Below are 20,833 nucleotides of genomic sequence, written 5' to 3' on the forward strand. Positions count from 1 at the left end.
AGAGTCTCTCTCTTGTCCAGGCTGGAGTGCAGTGGTGTGATCACGACTCACTGTAGCCTTGACCACCTGAGCTCAAACGATCCTCCCACCTCAGGCGCTACCCTTGCCTTCCCCAGTAGTTGGGACTACAGCCAGGTGCCACCATGCCTGACTAATTTTTGTATTTTTTCTAGAGATCAGGGTCTTACTATGCTGCCCAGCCTTGTTTCAAACTCCTGGGCTCAAGCGATCCTCCTGCCTCAGTCTCCCAAAATGCTGGGATTACAGGCCTGAGCCTCTGCACCCAGCCTCTTATTTCTTTTAAATACTTTATTTAAATAATTTATTTGCTTTTTTTTTGATCAGTTACTTAGCTAAGGTTTCTTTTCAAAGGATCATATCCAGAGTTCCAAACATTTCTGTACATCTGCTACACGAACCCCCTGCACTGACTAATGAAATGTATTGTTTGGTTGTGACTGTTCAGTCCCGTGAAAAGACCCAAATCAGAGATGTGAAGCTCACCGCTGGCTTAAAACCAGGTAAGCATTCCTTTTTGTAAGTTTGATCAGTATTAATCCAACATTAAATAAGCATCAGTGATGTCACCTCTAGGACTTTTGTTTACAAGAAGGTATGGCATAGTGCTCTTCACACAGTATTGATTATTGGGATAATGTTTGAATTCTTTGTTTTGAAGAACCAATATTAACTCTTTTAGGACAGGATGCCAATTTAACTCAGAAGACTCACGTGACTCTTCATGGAACAGAACTGTGTGATGAATCCTACCCGGCTTTACTCACTGACATTCCTGTTGGAGACTTACATCCAGGGGAACAGGTAAACTTGGTCAACTGGGATTGAAGAGGAAATCAATTAGTTTGTAGTTTTAAATATATAGTGAGTTTTTAACAGTTCAGAGCGTTTTAACGCATATTCTAGGACTGAAAAAGTGATTTAACTAATGAACATTTCATACACATTTTACATACTTAAATGTGTAAAATGTCTTAAGCAGTTTTTCTACAAGGGAATTTAGAAAACATGCTTAACATGAATTAGTGGGCTAATAAAATACCCGTTGTTTGTAACTTAGTGCAGTTAACTTCTCAGTCAACTTCTGCTTCCAAACTAGATAGAAAAATATTTTGGAAGTTAAAGAACAATAATTTCTAAAAGATGCAGTAGTAATGATCCCACCCTTATACTGTGGCCACAGTGTAATCAGAGTACTCTTCTACAGTGGGAGCATTGATGAGTTACATTGTAACATTCTGTAAAAGTGATAAAGAATTTAGCCAGTTGGTATAAATAAACTCTAGAAGGTGGGAACATTATCCTAGAATATATATCAAGAAGAAATGTCTGTAATACTAATTAAATTACAACATTTATTTTGTTACAGCTGGAAAAAATGTTGTATGTTCGCTGTGGAACAGTGGGTTCCAGAATGTTTCTTGTATATGTTTCTTACCTGATAAATACAACCGTTGAAGAAAAAGAAATTGTTTGCAAGTGTCACAAGGTATTTTTTTTATAGCTACTTTATAAAGCATCATATGTGGAGTATTCCCATTTTGTGTTATTTTAGTTTACCTATAAAATAAGCATAAAATAAGCAGTTTAGGTGCTTATAGTCTGTTATAAATTTTAATTAAACTTTTAAAAAAATCACTTATATTGAGATTTGTTTAGTCTGGCATTCACTGCTCAAACATTAAACAGAAAATTAGCTTATATGGCTTTTCTTTTCTTTTTTTTTTTTTTTTTTTTGAGGCGGAGTTTTGCCCTTGTTGCCCAGGCTGGAGTGCAGTGGCACGATCTTGGCTCACTGCGACCTCCACCTCCCGGGTTCAAGCGATTCTCCTGCCTCAGCCTCCCGAGTAGCTGGGATTACAGGCATGCACCACCACACCCAGCTAATTTTTTGTATTTTTAGTAGATACGGGGTTTCTCCATGTTGGTCAGGCTGGTCTTGAACTCCCAGCCTCAGGTGATCTGCCCACCTTGGCCTCCCAAAGTGCTGGGATTACAGGCGTGATCCACTGGACCCGGCCTATATGGCTTTTCGTATAGAGGATCAATAGGATTGAGATCTCAAGCAAATCACAGATGAGATAAAATCTGTAAGTTGACTTATATATAGAAGGTTCTGGAGAAAAGGAGGTCGCCCTTTGAAAGGCATTTTTCTGTTATTAAAAAATATTGGTAAAAATTGTTTTTGGTAAGTGCACATAAAAGTGAAAATAGGAACGATCACGGTTACAGTTCACAACTCGAAGGCAACTGCTGACTCTTTGTGTTTCTTATTGGTCTCTTTTCTATTTCTAGAGATTTTTAACAGGCCATGTTTCTAAATAGATTCAACTGTGCTGTATATAATGTTTATGTTCTCTTTTGTTAGTAGAACATTATGATATTTGGTATCTTCTTGGTCCTGACAGTAATGTTGTCTTAGTTTTCTCGTAGGAATTGGGTCCTCAGCCCAGCAGAGGAGAAGGCCTATAGCAATTTGGGGATTTGTAGTTTTGTTACTGCACAGAGTCTGGGCTGTGGGCTATTTACTAGTCATTGGGAAAGAAAACCATCTCAAAATTATTGGTATTTCCCAAGCGGGAGAGAAGAAGGCATGTAATGTACTGTCGAAAATTTCTCATAGCCTGGTATATAGAGTCCTATATGGTAACTTAGGAGATAAGGGTGCCAGTCTCAGCACATTATATGTATTATCTCATTTGATTTTTCTAACAAGCCTGTGAGGATTATGAAACTGGGACTTAAAGAGACTGCATGAGTTGAGCATCCCAAATCTGAAAATTCAAAATCCAAAACGTTCCAAAATCTTTTGGAAACTTTTTGAGTGCCAGCATGACACTCAAAGGAAATGCTCCCAGGAGCATTTTGGACTTGGAATGCTCAACAAGTAACTATAATCCATATACTCCCAAATCCAAAAAATCTGAGACACTTCTGGCCCCAAGCATTTCAGATAACCTGTATAACTTTCCCAGGGTCACGTCATTAGGTTCAAGGTCACAGAGCTAGTAAGTATGTATTGAGCCAGGATTAGAATTCAGCTCTGTCTGGCATTACAGCCTCAGCTTTTAACCAGCATGATCTTTTTTAAAGGTTTCTTACCAAGAGGTTGTGTTATTTGTTTTGAAAGATGAAATAACCCCATGGTTTTTTTTTTTCTTCTTTCTTTTATTTTTTTATTTTGACATGGGGTCTCACTGTGTTGCCCAGCTTGGAGTGTAGTGGCACGATCTTGGTTCACTGCAGCCTCCACCTCCTGGGTTCAAGCAATCCACCCAACTTAGCCTCCTGAGTAACTGGGACTACAGGTGTGCACCACCACACTCAGCAAATTTTTTATATTTTTGGTAGAGACAGGGTTGTGCCAAGTTGCTCAGGCTGGTCTTGAACTCCTGAGCTCAAGCAATTTGTCTACCTCAGCCTCCCAAAGCTGGGATTACAGGTGTGAGCCACCATGCCCACCCCCCATTGTTTTTCTAACGGACTCTTTTAGAAAGGAGATGTAGCATGTTGGTTAAGAGTGTAGGCTCCATGACCTCATCTTAAAGTGGCAATCATAATAGCACTTGTTTCCTAGTGTGATTATGAACATTACATAATACATGTATACGGATGATAGCAGTGTCTGTCACATTACATTATTATTATCTTTCTTATTAGTCATTTTGAGTTGAGGTGTAGTAAGAACTTAGACAAAAGGAAGACCCTAGCTTTGTGGAACATCTGATTCCTCCTCTGCAAAATGGTGATGATGCCTGCCCTGCCCACTTCATTAGATCCAGAGATAAATAATGTATAAGAAAACACTTTAGCCAAGTGCTGTGGTTCACTCCTGTAGTACCAGCACTTTGGGGTTCTGAGGCAAGAGGATCACTTGAGGCTAGGAGTTCAAGACTAGCCTGAGCAACATAGCAAGACCCCATCTCTAAAAAAATAAAATACAGTAGCCGGGCATGGTAGTGTGCGCCTGTAGTCCCAGCTTCTCAGGAGGATCACTTGAGCCCAGGTGTTCAAGGCTGCAGTGATCTGTGATGGTGCCACTGTCCTCCATCCTGGTTGCCAGAGTGAGACCCTGTCTCCCAAAGAAAAAAAAAAAAATTAGTACTCAGTTCTCTCGACACAGATTTTTACAAATGTTATCTAAAAGGCCTTTACTTCTTAGTATGTATAATTTGGGATTATTTATTGATCAGTGATAGATTGTGTTTTTTAAAACTTTATATAAAAAGATTTAGAAAATCCATGAATGTGCCCTTTACATTTTCTTGCAGGATGAAACTGTAACAATTGAAACAGTCTTTCCATTCGATGTTGCGGTTAAATTTGTTTCTACCAAGGTATGTTTCTTTGAGGCATACTAGAAATCATTTAGGTTATAAAAAGGGACTGAAATGATAAAATGGATTAAGGTAATTTCCGACAGACCTTTTATCTTCATTTGTGACAGTTTGAGCACCTGGAAAGGGTTTATGCTGACATCCCCTTTCTGTTGATGACGGACCTCTTAAGTGCCTCACCCTGGGCCCTCACTATTGTTTCCAGTGAGCTCCAGCTTGCTCCATCCATGACCACAGTGGACCAGCTCGAGTCTCAAGTGGACAATGGTGAGTCTGGTTCATTCCCACTTAAAAAGCAGGAGAATTGTGCGCATGCGTGTGTGTGTGTATAAGCTGGCAATGGAAGAGTTAATTAGCTTTTTGCTAAGTGAGGGAACTTGAGACCTGCACTCGTGAAAGCAAATGCATATGGAATTAAGGTGGAATTAGTGTCATTTATAATACCATTTGCTTGAGTATACCTGATTTTAAGAGGTTAGAGTTTTTTCCTACTCTAAGGAAGTTATACTTTGAAAATGTACTTCACAAAAAGAATTCTTTTTTCATTTTTGAACTTTTTAAAGATTTTTTTCTCATTAACTCTTAATGTTTACTGGTTTTCATAACTTGAAATGAGAAAAGGTATTTATTAAAGAAACTTTGGAAAATATAGAAAAATAGAAGTTACATTTTCTGAGTCACCCTACTAAAACAATTTGTAAGACTGATTCAAATCCAGGACAACACCTTTCTGGTTTTAAAAAGTACTAATAATATCTTTTGCTTTCAGAATGTCTTCATGAGTTTTTTTTCATCTCTCCTTGAAACTCGGTTTTCTCTTGTGTGTTTGGAAATCATTGTCTCTGTCCTACTTTGTTTTTCTGTCTCCTTCCCTTTTTCCTTATTTGTCCTTATTATGCTAATTGGGAATAATGAGCTTTAGGGTCAGACTGAACTAGATTCAGTTCTCAGCCCTACAACTTGTTCTTTCGTGAACTTGGATGGTTCCTTTCATCACTTCTTAGAGTCAAAGAGGATGATGTATGTGAAATAATTAATATATATGAGAACATATGAAATAGCTCAGTGCTCATTTTCTAACAGCTCAATAAAAGCTTGTTATTTGTCCATTCTTGCTGATTCCTTTTCTTTCAGTGTTGGTCATTTCCAGTATCCTGACGTTGGTTCTCTTGTTCTTTCTCTACAAGTCTTCAGCTGCCACACGACCTTAGGCTGCCTGCATTCCCTCGTCCAGTTGGAGGGGTTGTCTGGTTGGAAGGGTTGTTGTACGTACACTTGATCCAAGCTGGAAACTGCAGAGAAAAACTACACTCCTTCACACGCACATCCATCCTTCACACGCACATCCATCCTTCACACGCACATCCATCCTTCACACGCACATCCATCCTTCACACCCACATCCATCCTTCACACCCACATCCATCCTTCACACGCACATCCATCCTTCACACGCACATCCATCCTTCACACGCACATCCATCCTTCACACCCACATCCATCCTTCACACCCACATCCATCCTTCACACGCACATCCATCCTTCACACCCACATCCAAACATTTTTTTAATCCAGCTTTTCATCTCCATCCTCAGTGCCATCCTCACCATTTCTCTCAGCTGGTCTATAGAAGTAGGTCCTTAACTGTTTTCTTCCTTGGCAGTCATTCTCTTCCCTATCCTGCCTTTCATATTGCCACTAGACTTTGTGACACACTGGACCTCACCTGGTCAGGCTCTGGCTGACCTTCCCAGCTGCCTCTACCCCAGGCTGTCTACTGCCCTTTGCTCTCTCCCAGGTTTCAACCAAGACAAACTTAGGGCATTCATCCAACATTACCCCCAGCTACTTTTGAACATATCTTTGGAACTTTTGTGTAAAACCTTCATCTTTTTCAACCTGTTGAACTCTGGCTTGCTCTTCAGGGCTCTTGTAAACTTGAACTTCTTGTTCCTCCCAAGCAGGACTAAGTACTCTTCCTTCTTTATTCCCATGGTGTTTTGTACACACCTACATTGTAACACTTACCATATTATATTGCAATTTCGTATTTGTAAATATGGCTCCCTTACTAGACTGTGTGTTCCCTTAGAACCTGAGTTGTGTCTTATTCATCTTCATATCGCTAGCATCATAGTACTTAGCTAATAAGTGTTTACTAAATTAAGGAATAATCTGTGGCTTGAACTTCTAGTATATTAGTTTCTTACTGCTGCTGTAACAAACGACCACAAAGTTAGTGGCTTAAAATGACACAGATTCAACTGTATTAAAGTTCTACAGGTTACAAGTCCAAAAAACAAGGTGTCAGCCTGGTTGCGTTCCTTCTGGAGGCTCTCAGGGAAAATCTGTTTCTTTGCCTTCTCCAGCTTCTAGAGGTCACCTGCACTCCTCCTCATGTGGCTCCTTCCTCTGTCTTCAAAACTAGCAGGTAGCACTTCTTTGTCACAAATTGACCCTAATGTTAATTGGTTTTTTTTTTTTTGAGACAGAGTCTCTGTCACCCAGGCTGGAGTGCAGTGGCACGATCTCGGCTTACTGCAAGCTCTGCCTCCCGGGTTCATGCCATTCTCCTGCCTCAGCCTCTCTGAGTAGCTGGGACTACAGGCACCCACCACCACGCCCAGCTAATTTTTGTATTTTTAGTAGAGACAGGGTTTCACCGTGGTCTCGATCTCCTGACCTCGTGGTCTGCTCATCTCAGCCTCCCACAGTGCTGGGATTAGAAGCGTGAGCCAGCACGCCCGGCCAATGTTAATTATTAATAAACATTGTGACCATTTTATTTAACTTCTTACAATTAAGGAGAACTTTGGTAGAGTTTAATATGAATGGCCCAGGTTTTTTAAAAGACGATCTCTAGAGGCTCAAACTGATGTGTATTTTATTTACTGGGCTACAATATCATTTCCAAGTCTTTAACATTACATAAAAATACTTAAAGCAAAGGTTGATCCAGCTTTTTTCCCTTTCACTGCTGTTATCTGTCCACAATCAGACCTCCATTGATCTGTCACAACCATCTTCATTAGAAAACCATAAAAATAGCCTAATGTTTAGAAACTTTGTTGTTATTCCTTTGGAGTTGCACTCACAGATTGCTAAAATTGCCGTTAAATATGTACTGTTGCCTGCTTGCATTTGAAGCTGAGGCATTGCAGGCTCTGGAGAGCTGAAAGGTGGAGGAGACTTGGTTTGAATGGGCGCTTATCTTGTCATCAGGGAATTTGCTATAAAATTGGCAGAAGGAAAGCATTCTTGCACAGAGGTGAATGGCCATGTGAGGCAATAGTGAGGCGGTATGAGTGCTATTAGTAATACAGGCTGAGTATCTCTTACCTGAAGTGTTTGGTACTAAGAAGTGTTTCAGATTTCGGGTTTTTCAGATTTTGGAATATTTGCATTATACTTAGTGGGTGAGCATCCCTCATCTAAAAATCTGAAATCTGAAATGCTTTAAAGAACATTTCCTCTTTTAAAAAAAATTTTATTTTCATTTTGGAGCCAAGGTCTCACTCTGTCACCCAGGCTGGAGTGCAGTGGCAGGATCATGGCTCACTGTAGCCTCGGACTTCTGGGCTCAAGCTATTCTCCCACCTCAGCCTCCCAAGTAGCTAGGACCACAGGTGCACGCCACCACACCTGGCTAATTTTTAAATTATTTATAGGGACGAGATCTCCCTGTGTTGCCCAGGCTGGTCTCAAACTCCTGGAGCTCAAGCAGTCCTCCCACCTTGGCCTCCGTAAGTGAGATTACAGGTGTGAGCCACCACACCTGGATGCGCTTCCTTTTAGAATAACCTTTGCGTGTCATGTTGGCACTCAAAACATTTCAGATTTTGAAGCATTTTGGTTTCAGATTTTTAGATTAGGGATGGTCAACCTGTATATGTTTACTCAGAGAAAGCCACAATTTTCTGGAATGATATTTTGAGTACTTTAAGAGTAACTGAAATTTTCTATTTTCTTTTTCTCTACCCCAAAGTGTTTACTTTGGAGGCATGAAATAATTTGGAAAAAGAAAAACAATCACCATAAGATATTGATTCTGTCTCTAAGCTTTTTGCATTCATTAGTTTCCATAGGACTTTCTTGCAGATATACAGATGCCTCATTGGATTTTACTGTGATGGAATATTGATACATTAGCAAAAACAGTGGACTTTGTGACCTTGAAAAAGTCATTTAACATCTCTGAACCCTACTTTCTAAGTCTCTACAAGTAATATATAGTGGGTGAGGTGTTCTTTCTTTGTTCTGTTACTTGGATGTGAAACTCTCCTTTCGTAGATGAAACCATTGCATAAGGAGTATAAAGACTTTTCCCTGTAGTTATCTTACAGACTGGAGAGAGTGCTAGTGAATGCTTTTGTCTTCAATGCCCATCTCTTGGAAATATTGAAGGTGGAGTAGCAACCGGGCATTATATTATCTCTTGGAAAAGGTAAGAATTATGTCAATCCTGTCTTTTCTTCAATGTCTCTGTTATTCTCATACCTTTATTATTCATCTTTGTCACTTAATATTTGAGAGTTTCTGTCATTCTGAAGAGCAGAAGTCACGTGGATATGAACACAAACCTGAAAAAGATAATTAAAGCTGAATTTGTGCTTGTCGTAATTTGTGACTTATATGCTATTAAAATTTTAGCCAAACTAAATCTGTACACAAAGGGTGTATGTATAAGAATGTTCATGGGCTGGGTGCAGTGGCTCCCACTTGTAATCCCAGCACTTTCGTAGACCTAGGTGGGAGGATCACTGGAGCTCAGGAGTTTGAGACCAGCCTGGGCAACATGGCGAAACCCTGTCTCTACAAAAAATACAAAAATTAGCTGGGCTTGTTGATGCACATCTGCAGTCCCAGCTACTCAGGAGGCTGAGCGGGGAGGATGACTTGAGCTCAAAAAGTGGAGGTTTCAGTGAGCTGAGATTGTGCCACTGCACTCTAGCCTGGGCAACAGAGCGAGACCCTGTTTAAAAAAAAAAAAAAAGTTCATAGCAGCATTGATTGCAATAGGAAAAAAATGGGGGAAAAAAACGTAAACGCCCATCAATAGAAAAGAGAATAAATTGTGGCACGCTCATACAGTGGAATACTATATTTCAGTGAAATGAATGAACCAGAGCTACACCATCAACATCTTAAGGTAAAGTGAACAAAGCAAGCTACTGATGAGAATATGAATAAATTGCATTTATATGCCATTGAAAAACATGCTATGTATGTCTTAGGACTACATACATAATTTGGAAAAGTATAAAATACATAGGAATGATAAATACCCAATTCAGGATAGTGGTTACCTTGGGGATGGGGGGATACAAGCGGGAAGGGCTCTGCAGGAAGATTCAATTGTATCATTGTAATTTCTTTCTTAGACTGGGAAGTAGATACATGATATTCATGTGTTATCCTGTTGGTGAGGCTTAGTTATTTTCAGAAATTTTAAAACAGGGAATAAAATGTATTACTTAAAAATGAGAAAGGAATCAGAAGATACTAGTTTTAAGGGAATGTTTATACAACTCAGAGTAATGAGTAGGAAGATCTGAATGTTATGGCTGTCATGAAAAAGTTATAAATTATCAAAATTGACTAAAGGAAAAATTTTTTAACCTAAAAAAACCAGTAACTGGAGGAAATTCATGAAATTGCCTTCAAAGAATATATGTTTAGTAAATGTAATTACATGGTATGACTTATTGTTTTCATGTTATAAATTATATGCAAAGCATAGAACAAGAAGGAAAATTCCCTGGGTTTGTTCCTGAAGAGCACCCATACCTAAACCTGACAAAGGCAGAAAATAAAAAGACAACTGTAGGCCAGCAGTTCTCAAACTTTTTGGTCTCAAGACTCCTTTACACTTTGAAAAATCAGTAAGAACCCTAAACAGCTTATTTATGTGAGTTATATGCATAAATATTTACCATGTTGGAAACTAAAGCAGAAACTTTTTAAGAATGGAGAAATATGTAATTTTACTAAGAAGTAAATAAACTTGTCTTTCTTTTCCCCATTCCTGAATTTACCATATTGATGTTTAGTTTTATTTTTTTGTTTGTAGGTGTCAAAATAGCATTTTAAAGGCACTGCTGAATTATTCCATCATACTACAGTATGAATTTGTGCTTGTCATAATTTGTGACTTATATGCTATTGAAATTTTAGCCAAACTAAATCCGTACACAAAGGGTGTATGTATAAGAATGTTCATGGGCTGGGCGCAGTGGCTCCCACCTGTAATCCCAGCACTTTCGTAGACCTAGGTGGGAGGATCGCTGGAGCTCAGGAGGTATATTCATTTCTTATTGATGAGGGCTTAGATGCTTTGCCTGTTGCTTTTGCTCTGTGATAGTTTGCACATCATGTCAGCTGCTCCACCCTTAGGCTCAAAAGGGATTTCCCTGGCACCACCCCTATAGTTCCCACTTTAGCTGTACCACAGGGAAAATATTTAACAGTTTCATAATGTTACTTCAGCTCCATAAATATTGGAACACCACTATGTTTGTTGATAGTAAAATGCTTTTAGTTCTTCAGTTTCTACTATATACGTGTAGTGAGTTACAATAGTGCTCTTCAAAGTGGTCTGGGGCCCACCTGTAAACCATCCTCAGTGAGTTAAGGAATTTATGTCATGATGTAAATCACTGCACTGTTCCTGAATTGAGAAAGTCTTGCTACCAAAACACTGTATTAAATCGTGTACATCATGATTGACAGTCTGACACACCTCCTGACTTATCCCCCACTGGTAACACGCAGCAGCCCTGGGTTATAACAGTTTGTTAATTGGAAATACTCAGAAGTGTGATTTTAAAAGCTCTTAACTTCACAAAATATTTCCATTAATAATGTTTTGGGAGGCCTGGTGCGGTGGCTCACGCCTGTAATCCCAGCACTTTGGGAGGCTGAGGCAGGTGGATCACCTGAGGTCAGGAGTTTGAGACCAGCCTGGCCAACATGGCAAAACCTCGTCTCTGCTAAAAATACAAAAATTAGCTGGGCGTGGCTTCATGCGCCTGTAATCCCAGCTACCCGGGAGGCTGAGGCAGGAGAATCACTTGAACCCAGGAGGTGGAGGTTGCAGTGAGCCAAGATTGCACCATTGCAGTCCAGCCTGGGTGAGGGAGTGAGACTGTCTCAAAAAAAAAAAAAAAAATTGGCCAGGCGCATGCCTGTAATCCCAGCACTTTGAGAGGCCGAGGTGGGCGGATCACGAGGTCAGGAGATCAAGACCATCCTAGCTAACACGGTGAAACCCCGTCTCTACTAAAAATACAAAAAATTAGCCAGGCGTGGTGGCGGGCGCCTGTAGTTCCAGCTACTCGGGAGGCTGAGGCAGGAGAATGGTGTAAACCTGGGAGGCAGAGCTTGCAGTGAGCCGAGATCGCGCCACTGCACTCCAGCCTGGGCAACAGAGTGAGACTCTGTCTCAAAAAAATAATAATAAAATAATAATAATAATATTTTGGGAAATGGATAAGTAACATTTCCTTTGAAACTAGCTGGTGAATACATGTTTCCTGTTTTTGATGAACTTCTTTCATAGTTTAAAAAGATGTTTAAAAAGAGTTTAAAAAGATGACCTCTTCTGCCACAGGACCTCAGCAATGGAGAATATCCCCATCATCACAACTGTCATCACTCTGCCGCACGTGATTGTGCAGAATATCCCTCTCCATGTGAATGCAGGTAGCGGAATTCAAATTTTACTTGATAAGAAGGACCCAATAATAATAGTTATTTTAACCTCTAAGAGTTTAGTTATTTTAACATTCTATTTAGAAAGTTTTTCAGCATTTGTAAAAGTAGCTTATGGCCAGTCTTGCTTCCTCTCTACTTCTACACACTCCTCCTACCCCTGTTATTTTGGAACAAATCCCTAGATACAAAGCCATAAATACTTTCATATGCCTGTTTTAAAAATAATGGCTATTTTAAAAAATATAATTACAGTACCATTATCACCTCTTTAAAAATTAGCAGTAATGTCTTAATGTCATCAAATTCCAGTGTTGAAATTTTCCTAGTTAACTCTGGATGTTTTTTCAGTTTATTTTGAGGACTATACACTGCAACTGATGGATAAGTCTTATACTATCCTGTAACCTATAGGTAGGCAGCTAGGCTGACTACTACTGCCTCCCCCATACCATCTCTCCTCTCCCCACCCACCATTAACCCCTGCATCACCTCTTCCAATACCGCTTTCTCTACCACTTTGTCCATCTCCTCCCTCCCCGCATCTCTTCCTTGCTGAAGAAACTAAGTCATTTGTCCTATAGAGTTTCCCACAACCTGGATTTTGGAGATTACCTGGTGCTGTTTTTAAATGTTTCTCTGTCCCTATAAATTGGCAGCCTGTCTGTAGGCTTGATCAGATTCAGGGTCAAGTTTTTGGCAAGAATACTTCATAGTGTATGTGCTCCCACCAGGAGGCAGGTAACATCTGTCCATCATTCTTTCTTTACTGGAATACTTTATCAAGAGAAACTTCCCTTTATCAACTGTTTGGTTATCCTAATGTCTATAATTTGAAAAAACTGTTTATAGTGCTCACTTCAACAGCATACATGTAAATGGGACTGGTGCAGAGATGAGCACGGCCCTATGCAAGGATGACACCCAAATTCATGAAGCCTTCCATGTTTTTGTATCCTAGGAAAAATAAAATGGCAGAACTGCCAGAACACACACACACACACACACACACACACACACACACACCCACCCACCAAACAACAGTGTGTCCACAAATGAATGAATGAAAGTTTTACTTATAACTTCACTGAAACACAGCTTTTGCTTATTCTAGTTTAGGAACCATGAGTGATATTTTGGGAAACCTTTTATGGATTTAAGAAATGATCCCTGGCTGGGCGCGGTGGCTCACGCCTGTAATCCCAGCACTTTGGGAGGCCAAGGCGGGTGGATCACGAGGTCAGGAGATCGAGACCATCCTGGCTAACACGGTGAAACCCCGTCTCTATTAAAAATGCAAAAAATTAGCCAGACATGATGGCGGGCGCCTGTAGTCCCAGCTACTCGGGAGGCTGAGGCAGGAGAATGGCGTGAACCCGGGAGGCGGAGCTTGCAGTGAGCCGAGATAGCACCACTGCACTCCAGCCTGGGCGACAGAGCGAGACTCCGCCTCAAAAAAAAAAAAAAAAAAGATCCTTAAAATGTAATTCAGTTCCTGATAGCCAAGACCCTGTCTAGGCCAGTCATTTTTAGAAGGACACTCATTTCCTTAGCCTGTTTTATCATAGTCTTATTGCTGTTGTCCAATCAAAGAATTTTCTTATCCGGCAAGAGTACAGTAACGTCATTAATTTAAATGATACTATGTCCATAGAATGAGATTCATTTACAAAACGAAGCCATAAGTGGGGAGCTATTTTTTAAACCAAGAGAAATGTGTCATCTTTCTCTGTAGATCTGCCATCATTTGGACGTGTCAGAGAGTCGTTGCCTGTCAAGTATCACCTACAGAATAAGACCGACTTAGTTCAAGATGTAGAAATTTCTGTGGAGCCCAGTGATGCCTTCATGTTCTCAGGTCTCAAACAGGTACAGGCCATATCTTGTGATGCTTATGTTGACACAAAAGTGTGCCAGGAAACGGAGAGCTGTACCTTTAGTTTTTATGAATGAACTGAGTAAAGCTGACTGTGGTCCCTGTTGTTTTGGTAATAGTGAATTTTTAAGCACCTTAAGTACAGCTGCCTATAAAGGTGGGTTACCCTTGTCACATCATTGAGACCAGACACGTGGGTTCTTCTTATAAAACAGAAGTCCACAAATCCTTGGACTCTATTATAATATGTTATAATTCCTGAAAAACTTAAAAATGTCCCCTTATTACTGATGAGTGTGTGTGTGTGTGTGTGTGTGTGTGTGTGTGAGGCCTGGAGACTTCACTGTCCTAGTATTAACAGCCCATTTTTCTATCAGTGAAGTTTCATAGAAATTTTGATTTTGCGTAGAATATACTTAACCTTTCATGTGTTTAGATACAATTTTGTTTCTATACTTTAAATTATCTAGATTTTTTTATTTGTTCAGTCAAATCAGAGTTGGAAAAGTTCATCAAGTTTTTAAATGAGCAAACAAAATACCCAGGCAAAACCAAGCTTCAGTGAGAGTCCTGTCCTCCACTGTCAGAGGGATAACAGAGATGCCCCTCCAAAGTCAGGAAATACTTTTTAATTAACAAGGGCATAATTAGAGAACAAATGTGTCTTAACACCTGGAAGTGTCTATCCTGACTAATCAACTGCTCTGCATATTCTGAGTGCTGTGTTTGTTGTTAAATGCAAAATAGAATTTTATATGAAATATGCTGTATGTTCAGGTACTGTTTTATATTTATAATATACAGTATTAATTATACCAACTATAATATTTACAAATGAGTGAGCTTTTTTCTTGAGTGTCTTGATTTTTTCCAGGTGTTGACTTATATAAATCGTAGGAAATATAAAGATGCTAAAATCTTACCAGTTAGTATACTTTTTAAAAGTATTGTCAAAGATTTTCAAAACATCTTTTTTTTTTCCTCCTGCAGTTACTTAACACAAAGGTAAAATCCTTAAAACAAAACAAACTACTAAATAAATTAGAAAGAACTAATTTGGTATTGACATAATGTCTACAAGTAGATACTCTTTTTACAAATTATCCCTTTACATATTGTGAACATAAAAACTACCTGGGCTAAGACAGAGAAAAGATTCACCTGCCTTGAGTTCTCATTCTTTAGGAGATATAAGTTACCCATTGTAGGTCTTGGTAGAAACCGAGAAATCTTGCATATATTTTTTACACATTTCCTGTCTGCCGTGTCCTAAACTCATACTAATTCAGCCCTACACTTTGGAATCTGTTTGGAAGATGGACTAGGAGAGAGTGAATATTTCAGTAGAAGGATTTGGTTATCCAATCTTTTGTAAATAATTGAGGGTAACAACATATAGATATTGCACATATGTGTATTTGATTATCTTTCTCTGTGACTTTTTATGATGCAGATTCGATTACGTATCCTCCCTGGCACGGAGCAGGAAATGCTATATAATTTCTATCCTCTGATGGCTGGATACCAGCAGCTGCCATCTCTCAACATCAACTTGCTTAGATTTCCTAACTTCACAAATCAGCTGCTCAGGCGTTTTATACCTACCAGTATTTTTGTCAAGGTAAAGCTTAGCAATTTTCTGCTTTTTAAATTCAAAGTCTTAAAAACAAACAGACTTCTTTTTCATGTAAACTTCACTGAACAGTATTTTGAGACCAACAGTGATAGTTTTGCCTTTTATTATATGTATTTGGCAGTATTGCTGTTCATTTCTATAGTTACTTTTTATAGAATCTAATTTCAAAGATTGTATTTCCTTAGGTAAATAATGATTTATCTTTATAATATCCTTAAGCATATTTTCTCTTTGGTTTAGTAAAGTATGCTTTAAAATTGTAATTTGTTTGTAACTAGTATTTCATCAAAATGAATTAACTTTAAATATCCTTAAACTTTTCTGATTCCCTGTAACTGTGTAATATTAGATTTAGCTCTCTTCTGAAAATGATCATCTCTCAGAAACTATACTCTGATTTAATGTTTTTTTTTTTTAATTACACAATTTCCAGGTCCCTACAATGAAAGAATACATACGATGGGCAGTGTGTAAGAGTGAATTGGAGGGATGAGTGGTTAATTTAGCTCAGCAGCCCACCTCTGATTGTCAATCCCTGATACCTAAATAAGAGCCATCTCTCCACATGCTTCTGGTGTCCCTCTAACATACATATACATTAACATAACATACATACACATTAATATATGTCACTGCTGTGTGCCCTCTTTTAAGTTTCTACCCTCATTTGGAATGACAGTTTATATTGCTCACTACTTCCTTTTTTGTGTCTGTCTTATTCAAGTTTGGGGAAACAGTTCCTTGTTTATATAATCCAGGATTTGGTAAGTTATCTGTTAATAATATTCTCTGTACTCTGCCAGCTTTTATATTTCCAGACTTTTATACAGAGTTTTTTCTATCTGTATAAAAATAATTAACCCTCCCAAGCTCCTATTCCACACCATACTTTTAAATTGTAAAAGAGGCCTGGCGCAGTGGCTCACACCCGTAATCCCAGCACTTTGGGAGGCCGAGGCGGGCAGATCATGAGGTCAGGAGATCGAGACCATCCTGGCTAACATGGTGAAGCCCCATCTCTACTAAAAATACAGAAAATTAGCCGGGCGTGGTGGCAGGCACCTGTAGTTCCAGCTACTTGGGAGGCTGAGGCAGGAGAATTGCTTGAACCCAGAAGGCAGAGCTTGCAGTGAGTGGAGACTGTGCCACTGCACTCCAGCCTGGGCAACAGAGCGAGACACTGTCTCAAAATAAATAAATAAATTGTAAAAGAAAAATCTCATAATTTTGGATATCCTTGTGTTTAAACAGTGGCTTTTTAAACATTTTCGCCAGATCCCTTCAGTCTAAAGACACTTCCATTGGCCCCACACTCTCCTGGTGAAGTCACTCTGCAGGGGACGAGTCTCATGACTGGGTGGGGGAACAGAGGGGAACAGGTGGCCTCCATAATGTCCCTTTAGCTGTTAGACTTTTTGAAGTTTGCTATTTTTAAACTTAGAAGTACTGTTTGAATCATTTAGATGTATGTAGACTTGATCATATTCTAGCTGCACAGAAATAGCTTGTTTGAAATACTAGAGAAACTAATACTGAAAAGGAGAGATTTTTGGTTCCATCAATTATTCTCTTTCATTCCTTTCTCTGGTGCTCAGGAGACCCAAACCTAATCCCAGCTAATGCTTGTTCAGTCTTTTGATTTTCTCTCAAGGTAAACCTCTTCTGGGTAGTGTTTAAATTCACAAGGAAAGGTTCCAGAAAATAAACATTTTTTTTTTTTTTTTGAGACAGAATCTCGTCTGTCGCCCAGGCTGGAGTGCAGTGGCACGATGTCTGCTCACTGCAAGCTCTGCCTCCCGGGTTCACGCCATTCTCCTGCCTCAGCCTCCCGAGTAGCTGGGACTACAGGCGCCCGCCACCACGCCCGGCTAATTTTTTGTATTTTTAGTAGAGACGGGGTTTCACCATGTTAGCCAGGATGGTCTTGATCTCCTGACCTCGTGATCCTCCTGCCTCGGCCTCCCAAAGTGCTGGGATTACAGGTGTGAGCCACTGCGCCCGGCCTAACATTTTTAACATGACTAGCATGCCCTGTTTAACTGCAGGGATCCTTTTCTGAGTACAGGTACCACTTTCTAGCAACTTGACTGCTGCCAAAAGTGTTCACCGGACTCCGCAGAGCCAGCTCTTTAATCAGTAGGGAAAATTTATAATTAAAAAATTTTGGCCGGGCGAGGTGGCTCATGCCTGTAATCCCAGCACTTTGGGAGGCCAAGGCGGGTGGATCACCTGAGGTCAGGAGTTCGAGACCAGCCTAGTTAACATGGTGAAACCCCATCTCTAGTAAAAATACAAAAATTAGCTGGGTGTAGTGGTGGGCGCCTGCAATCCCAGCTACTTGGGAGGCCGAGGCAGGAGAATTGCTTGAACCTGGAAGACAGAGGTTGCAGTGAGGTGAGACCATGCCATTGCACTCCAGCCTGGGCAACAGAGTGAGATGCTGTCTCAAAAAAAAAAAAAATTGCCATTCCACAGTGTATATATAGTGTACATATTTCAAAACATCATGTTGTATACCGTAAATGTCTACAATTTTTTTTTTTACTTGTCACACTAAGGACAGTGGCTGAGGATTACCCTTTCCCACTTATTGGACAATCACTGACTAAAATTTAGGTCCTAGTGCACCTGTATTAAACTTTAGAGCTATGCTGTCCGGTATAGCCACTAGCCACATGTGGCTATTGAGATTTCAGTTTAAATTAAATTTGCTTAGTTACACCGCCACACTTCAAGTGCTCAATCGCTAAATGTGACTAGCGACTGCCATACCAGACAGTGACGTCCTAGGCAAGGATGAATCCATACTTTTCTTCCTTTGAATAAAAGGCTTTGGTTTTCTAATTGTATGATGCACTCATTTTTTGCTCCTGCTTGTAAAAGCTACATTTGGCAGGGATTTCACTAGCTTGAGCCATGATTTGGTTTCTAAAATTGAGCAGCTCCCATCAGTACTAAAAAAACAGTCAAGAATCAAGGATCGGGAACCTATTTCACTCACTCCATTCCTGCCGTGAATGTCTGGAAGCTATACTTAGCTATGTTTCTGTATGTATGTACACACACACCGCTATATACATCTGAACAACCGCAGCAGCAGCAAACTGAAAGCAGGAGTGCTGTCTTCACTGCCTCGGGAATGCCTCCGAATCTTTCTGCTTAAAGCATAGCAAATCACTTTTGATTGTGAACACTCTTCTGTTTCATTTCCTGATCATCTTTCTCCTGCTTTCCCCACAAAGGTCTGCTATTGTATATCTGTATAATAAAATAAAATTATTTGTAAGAATTGTATTCTTTTAGCTACTAGCTATCCCTCTGGGATGTTGTTAACCTGCCAGAAATTTTACAACTAAAAACAGTTACGATACCTTTTATTCATTCTTAGTCTTGACTTTTCTGACGTGATGTTTTAAATTCTTTCAATCAGTGATCTTAGAGATAGGGCAGTTTTTGTTTTTATCTGCCACTTTTATCCTTGCAGCATGCATTGGAGTTCACTGCAGACACTTTTTCTCAAACAGGAGATTGGGCAACCTTGAGTCCCCAAAAGGAACTTACCTGTCAGCTCAGGCTCTGGGCCTTCTTAAAGCTTGAGACATAGGAGGGCCCTGAGCAAGAGAGAGAGAATAAAACTATCAGTTAAGCAGGAATGATAAACAAGGTTCCGTTCCACATGTGGGAGATGGCCTGGCAGTAGCTACTGGAACGCAGGGTTGAGAGAGAAGTACTGACAGAAGAGGATTCTTCAGGTGGAAGTGCAGAGTCAGCTGGTGATGGCTACAGGAGAGGGCGGCTCCCAGCCTGTGCTGTGGCCATCCCCAGGTGCAAGTGAAGAAAGAAAGAGGTGGGGTGAAAGGAGGAGAATCACCATATCACCATTTTTATTTTGATGCTTACACTCATTTATTCTGTTTTTGTAAAACAGTTTCAAGAATTTAAAAATCCTTCCAGTTAATAGAGCTTTTGTTATTATATTATAATTTTGTAAACCCACTTTGTTTTTCCCACTTTAAAGCCACAGGGTCGACTCATGGATGATACCTCTATTGCTGCTGCATGATGTTCAAGACCGGCCCTTGGCTGTTGTTACAGAGACATTGGGCAGAGCTATGCAGGTGTTTCATTGTGAACTCTAGCTTTGATCATGGTAAAAAGTTAATCTTTTCTATTTTTTAATGGATGTTATACCAAGTATTCAGAGGAACTCATACTTCAAAAATATTAGGAAAATCTGTCTTATAGTTTCTCTAATAAATATCTGAAATCTCAGTACGACATGAAAGGATGTCAGACCATTGTTATTGTTGAAAGTCATTTGATGAATGGTAAATTCTGTGAAAAGTAAGTGATTTGCATGTATAATATCAGGAAAATTAAGCATCCCAAGTATGACTGGACAAAGAGAGCAGATGCACCAGTGCCTGTGCCATGAAGTTCCGAATCCCCATGTGTCTCTTTCAGAGCTGGCCAGACCGGAAATAAATCATTCTCATAAATTCTGTGTACTCAGAATACATACACAACAACATAGGGAGTTGTATCACTGATACGGAAAACTTCCAGAAAGTTTTAATCAAAGCAGTTTAATTAAGGTATCAAAAATATCTTTGCTTAATATCAAAAAGTGTCATATAGGTTCAGCTTGCTGCCAAAATATGGATCATTTATGAAGCAGGTTCATATTTTAGAGGTGTTAATAAAATCCTCATCGGAAAAGATCCAAAGTGCAAGGATTTGATTATAAACATAATTTCCTAGACTGAAAGTTTTTGGAAAAGATGCAGGGTCTGAGTCAGGCCTTTTGGTTATATTGTGCAGTTTCAAAAGAACTATTTAAAACTCTTGAAAACTCATGTAAATAAAAATTATAGGGTGAAAATTGTATTTGTTAAAATACCTTAATAATTTAAAACGACCTGATTTCCTGGAAAATTTTATTATTCAAAAGGTGGAGGCATTGTAAAAAGGAAATAGTGATGTAAATAAACATGTTCTCTTTCAAGTATGCTTGTCTGTCTATATCTTTTATGTTGAGCTTGTTTGATTTCAGCTTCATGAAACAGCTTTTACTAAGAACACTGTTGCATGAGATGCAGTGGCAAGCACAGGATTGAAAATTGGGCTGTGTTCTAGAACTGGCTCTGGTAACATTAGGTGAGAGCTGGACAGTGCTATCTTGGGAGGACATGAGCTCCCTGTTGTAACATGGCTTTTCAGGTAGAGGCCATGGAGCATGACTCTAGAGTCCAGCT

General features: G+C 39.5%; 1 protein-coding gene and 1 pseudogene across 10 annotated transcripts in view; both read left to right on the forward strand.

Moving 5' to 3' along the window:
- The window catches only part of TRAPPC11 (trafficking protein particle complex subunit 11), a 54,563-nt gene extending 33,980 nt beyond the window's left edge, over positions 1-20,583 (forward strand). For 7 of the 10 annotated variants that reach the window (XM_024356372.3, XM_009448623.5, XM_054683512.2 and 4 more), the window contains 10 exons: positions 373-521; positions 701-822; positions 1,388-1,507; positions 4,290-4,355; positions 4,466-4,622; positions 8,689-8,800; positions 11,966-12,057; positions 13,802-13,935; positions 15,396-15,563; positions 19,597-20,583. In XM_024356372.3, coding sequence (XP_024212140.1) covers positions 373-521; positions 701-822; positions 1,388-1,507; positions 4,290-4,355; positions 4,466-4,622; positions 8,689-8,800; positions 11,966-12,057; positions 13,802-13,935; positions 15,396-15,563; positions 19,597-19,641 — 1,165 coding nt within the window. In that variant the 3' untranslated portion in view covers positions 19,642-20,583. Of the gene's footprint in view, positions 1-372; positions 522-700; positions 823-1,387; positions 1,508-4,289; positions 4,356-4,465; positions 4,623-6,631; positions 6,822-8,688; positions 8,801-11,965; positions 12,058-13,801; positions 13,936-15,395; positions 15,564-19,596 lie in introns of those variants that run through there. The other 3 variants (XM_016952554.4, XM_063810018.1, XM_063810019.1) reach the window with 1 other exon arrangement.
- LOC112209079 (U6 spliceosomal RNA) lies at positions 12,920-13,018 on the forward strand (annotated as a pseudogene).
- Positions 20,584-20,833: the final 250 nt, after the last annotated feature.

The sequence above is a fragment of the Pan troglodytes genome, chromosome 3 (assembly GCF_028858775.2).
Source record: "Pan troglodytes isolate AG18354 chromosome 3, NHGRI_mPanTro3-v2.0_pri, whole genome shotgun sequence".
NCBI classification, from domain to species: Eukaryota; Metazoa; Chordata; class Mammalia; order Primates; family Hominidae; genus Pan; species Pan troglodytes.